Source organism: Pelobates fuscus, chromosome 6, assembly GCF_036172605.1.
Source record: "Pelobates fuscus isolate aPelFus1 chromosome 6, aPelFus1.pri, whole genome shotgun sequence".
Lineage (NCBI taxonomy): Eukaryota > Metazoa > Chordata > Amphibia > Anura > Pelobatidae > Pelobates > Pelobates fuscus.
Genome location: NC_086322.1, coordinates 35,825,359 through 35,830,269, shown reverse-complemented (window position 1 = coordinate 35,830,269; position 4,911 = coordinate 35,825,359). Strand labels below are relative to the sequence as shown.

General features: G+C 41.5%; 1 protein-coding gene across 2 annotated transcripts; it reads right to left on the bottom strand.

The window, feature by feature from the left end:
• Nucleotides 1–1,066: 1,066 nt before the first annotated feature.
• LOC134615314 (tachylectin-2-like) lies at nucleotides 1,067–4,314 on the bottom strand. Of its 2 annotated transcripts, none has more exons than XM_063459808.1 (4): nucleotides 4,032–4,167; nucleotides 2,230–3,079; nucleotides 1,746–1,926; nucleotides 1,067–1,368 (listed from the first exon to the last, which is right to left on the bottom strand). In XM_063459808.1, the coding sequence occupies exons 1-4, from the start codon at nucleotides 4,045–4,047 to the stop codon at nucleotides 1,165–1,167; spliced, it is 1,251 nt and encodes a 416-aa protein (XP_063315878.1). In that variant the 5' UTR covers nucleotides 4,048–4,167; the 3' UTR covers nucleotides 1,067–1,164. The 2 variants fall into 2 exon arrangements, with proteins under 2 accessions (XP_063315878.1, XP_063315879.1); XM_063459809.1 differs by lacking the exon at nucleotides 4,032–4,167 and adding an exon at nucleotides 4,217–4,314 and having other exon boundaries at nucleotides 1,068–1,368.
• Nucleotides 4,315–4,911: the final 597 nt, after the last annotated feature.

Genomic DNA, 4,911 nt, shown 5'->3' with positions numbered 1-4,911 from the left:
TAGAGACTGGTTCTTATATTGGAAGGGCAGCCTTAATCTCAAGAAGAATCATGGGACATTAGACAAATTGTGATTAAACCATCAACTGTATCCCCTACTTAGAAACATGGCAAGACATTGTATGGAGAAGGGGAGAGCATTGGACAATATAAACTGTTATGGTAAGACATTCAAAGTTGTAAAACAATAAACCACAAAACCCAACTGTTGTTCACACCAAGCTAGAGAAGAATAGTTTAAAGTCTACAATTTATGTCAAATCAAGCCAGATTGCGTGAAGATATTTTCAGGCCTGTGCATGGACCTAGTGATAGTTGGCAAGTATTACTAGTCTGCTTCCTTGAGCTTCTGGCAAAGATCTCTAATGAGACAGAAAGGGGTATTTTTTATATACACCCCTATATACTTATTAACCCTTAATAGGTAACACATGAGAGATATCTTTGCCAGAAGCTAAAGGAAGCAGGCTGAAGGGTCAGTGTTAGGACCCGCTTAGGGGGGGGGGAGGGGGGTCTGCCTTGACGTTGGCAGGCGGGCATTCCCTCCAATGGCCATTGGAGCAACTAAATGACCTCCATTTGTCTAAATATACATAGGGATTAAGGAGAAAGCGCAGGTAACATTTTTTCTTTGTTTTTTACTATATATTGGGGCTAATGTGTATTGTAGTCCTTGCTGCTTAAGCGCAGGACTTCTCTCTTTGTAGAAGTATTACTAGTCAGCTAGCAGACTGAAGAGTGCAACATATGAGCTCTGCATACAAAAGCAGAATCCTTGAATTGCAAACCTGGCCTGTAATAGGAGTCTGGAAAGAAAACTAGGAAGACAAAGCCCAGCCACTTTCTCCAGAGATCATAACTTGAGAGTGTGTGTGTGTGTGTGTGTGTGTGTCACACGATGGCTGAGGTAACTCATATGTTTACTGCACCACACATGTGGTTCTATTATCCAACAGTAGAATTAATGAAAGAATCAGTGCCTACGATATTGTTTCAAATTGAATAAGTCACAAAAGACCAAGTCTTAATTTAGATTTTATTAACTGTACACCAGAAGGCACCAACAATCAAGCATACATTAATTGACCATGTACTATGTGGATTAGATGCCCTCATTTAATCACATTCCAGCCTACATTTGGAGATTGTATACAGGTGATCCACCTCAGCCGCTGTAGTCTTCCTGAGTGACCATCAGGTTGTAGTGAGTGACCCCTTTCCATGTTCCCTGGATGGTGGTTTCATAGCCAAACAGGGTGCAGATCTTGGCAGTGTATGGCACATCCATTTGTGCTTTTGTGACAGAAGCCATCATACGTATAGACTTTCCACCCGGCACCTCTACATCCGTGCTGGCTGAGAAGCTGGTCTGTAGAGAGAGACATGCGTTAGAATGAAGGGTTGAATAGCAGGTGCTTAAAAGAAAGCTTCCATTCATAAACACTAGTTCTGTTGATTGCTAGAGTGAGTCAGAAACAAAAGGTAGTCACTGGCTGTGTTGAGGGATTAGACCTTCATAAACATTTTGAAGACAATAAGGTCAGATATTCTGAAATAATGTCTAGGTGGAAGACGTTATTTGACAGACAGGAACTGACGATTTAGAGGATCTGCACAGAATGGAAGGAGCATGTGGTAAGAGGTAAAGTTAAAATGCACATCAGCTTGCAAAATTTGCCACAACTGGATTCTCAGTGGCCAGTATGCAGACAGATCCAAAACCCAACTATCATGTCAGATACATACCTGGGTTTCATTGGTCTTTGAGAAGCTCCAGGTGTGAGTGGTACTTGTGTTGATGGAAATGCTTGTCTCCATGTCACCAATAAAGGGGATGCCAGCAGTAAAACTGACCTCTGCACCAACTTCTATTGTAAAGCCATGCTCCTGGGTAAAGCTGCTTGTCTCAGTCATGGTTTTGGAGAATCTAAGAAGAAGAATTAAAAACCACAGCTAGTAGAGTATACAGCTTACACCAAATGGATTATACCCTCAACCTCCAGTAACAAGTTTGGAGTGATATTACTAGATATTAAAAAGAAAAAAAAGTCAGTCTTTGGATGCAATGAAAATTATTCATTAAACTGGAGAGTGAACAGAGGATTTGGAAACTAGAATGTGATGCATTTGAGAAGCCTGGTATTTGCCTATTTTAACCCAAAATGGGCTGATGGCAGATTAAACCCTTCTGTAAGCAAGAGTGTCAGACTAACATTCAGTAGCTACTTACGAGAAGGAGTACTTTAAGGGAACGCTGCTTGTATTCTTGTAGATTTGAGACTGGACCACCTCTGGCTGCTGAGAGAGTATTTTGCCTGATGCAGGTAGGAATTCAAAGCTTACAACACTCTGGATGGTTTTATCAGTGGTGAAGGCTAGAAAGCGGTACTTATTATAGTTCCAACCTAGATTCTCAGCCTTATCAAAGTAGTTGGTATCATCTTTAGTTGGGATTTTCCCTTTATAGGTGTTGCCATTGCGTGAATCCACACACCACAGTAGGTCATCAAGGCTGATCTCCATGAAGTGGGTGAGAATTCGCCAACCACCATTTCCAATAGTGGTGCAGGAGTCAAGCCATTTATCATTTGTTGTGGATGGAGGGCTTCCCACTACAAGCTTGTCACCATCGGTCACAGCATACAGATTGCCTTTTTGGTCAAAGAAAAGCGCATCAAGTTTATTCCAAGCAGAGTTTCCTATCTTGGTTGCTTGGCCATAACGCCAGGACACATTTTCATTGCTTGGTGCTGGACCCTTGTAGAGCTCCCCATCTTTTGTAGCTGCATACAGAAGCCCATTAGGGTCAAAGAATAGAAATTTAAATTGAACCCACTCAGCTTTTCCCACTCTCTTGGCAGTAGAGAACCAATCAAGATTTGCAGACAGAGGCATGGGCCCAGTATAAAGATCCCCGCCACGGACAGCAAAGAGCTGCCCTTCAGGGCTAAACACAATCTTGGTTACATCTTTTAGCTTCCCTACAGCAGTAGATCTGTCGTAGTAGCTATCCATACGATCCTTGGGTGGTAGGCCAGCTCTAGCCACATAGTCACTGCTGATGGCAAACAGGATGGTATCTGAAATTAGAGGAAACGTTTTAAATTATGAATAAGAACTGGTTGAGGTCAAGATCCAGTACAGAGCAACAGCAGGACTTCCTACAATAAGGTCAGCAAGTTTTTAGATATCTTAATGGATATTTCAGATTGTTCCCTCCCACCTTGCACAGGGAACTGAGGGCACAAGTGCCTTCTCTTATGTAGAATGGTAGCGCAGAGGTGAACCTAATTTCTCTTGCAAACTAATAACTAGTATACCAATTAAGAACTACATACTTCCATGTCCCCATTCACATGCGTGCACAGAGATACAGACACTATGAATATAGCTTTAACATTCCATTAGTGCTGCAGTTTACATTGAGGCATTACAAAAGGGATAGCTAGGTTACATTGTAAGCTGGGTGAGGAAGCTTCAAGCATTTTAATTTCAGATGTAGCATGACAGCACTATAGGATGACATTAAACATAACTGAACACCCTTTACTCCCAACTTCAGCTCTGAGAAAAGGAGAACCATTCAACCAGGTATCAAACTAAGCAAGATGACCAGTTCACTAAACCAGGTCACAAAAGTCATTGTCCCCTCCCAACATAAACCACTCCATAACATAAGTCTTTCCACACAGATTGCTGAACATAGAAGGCCACATTACCATTTATAAAGACAAACAGCAGGCATATGATTGGAATATAATTGTCCTTTGAGATATACTCGAGTGTAAAACTCACCATTCCATCACAATGGTCCTTACAAGAGTTGGGCATTGCACCTATGTGAAACCCATCTCCGGTCTGCACACCTTAGAACTTTATTGATTTGCTATGCTTGAGGACACTCCCCACTCCCCCACCCCCCACACACACACACATTTCTGACACTAACTTCATTGCCAGCATCTAAAGTAACATACATCCATTCCTGTAGTCCTAAACTAGCACATAGGCATCTTCTATGGGAGATCTCACCTACTTTCCCCAGCATTTAATGTCTGATGAGGAGCTGAGAGATACATGGAGGTAAGTAGGTGTCACCTTATCCAAACGCACAGATGGAATTTGAAGCAGATTAAAAAAATAAAACAAAATAGTAAAAAAACAAAAAAAAAAGTCATGAAAGTATTACATTATATACATATTTTAGGATAAAATACCTGGTGTATCCATTATCACAGAGATCAGAAAACAAACTCCTAGATCTCTAGACACTCAGGAACTGTTTCCAGATAATTCTGTACAACAATCCCCCACCCAGTCCATCAGCTTTATAGTATTGGCCCCTCCCTAAACACAGCTGAACGTGGTTTGTTTGAAGACTCTGAGCAATGTTCTGCTGGTTAATCTGGTAGGAGAATGGTTAGCTAATCACTAGACTTGGGCACCAATCACTTCCAGTTACATTGGTCAAATCAAATGCCTTCCAATTGATGGTAAAATTTAATCAATTTGTTGTGCATCGATTAATAGGTATTTGATTTGTTCAACACAGCTGAAAGGGATTTGTGCCCAAGTCTCCTAACTACGTCTACAGGTTAATGGACTGTACATGAAAAGTGCTTCCCTGCAGCTTGTGGAATTAATAGGCTGCAGTTGGGAAACCACTAATCAAAGCAGTTCCTTTGCAGCTCTTCGTTGAGCCATAAAGTTATTTCCCTTCTGCAGCAAGTGATTTCTACATGCTACAGAGCAGCACTTTTCCTGCACCGCCCTACAGCATGAAGAATTCACAAGTGTCACAGAAAACAACTCTGCTTATGGCCACTGTTGGGTCCAGTGAGGCTTTTACTGTTGCTTGATGAATACAGAATCAAGAGTTAGAAAACGTAATAGAACCCTACTTTCATATAGC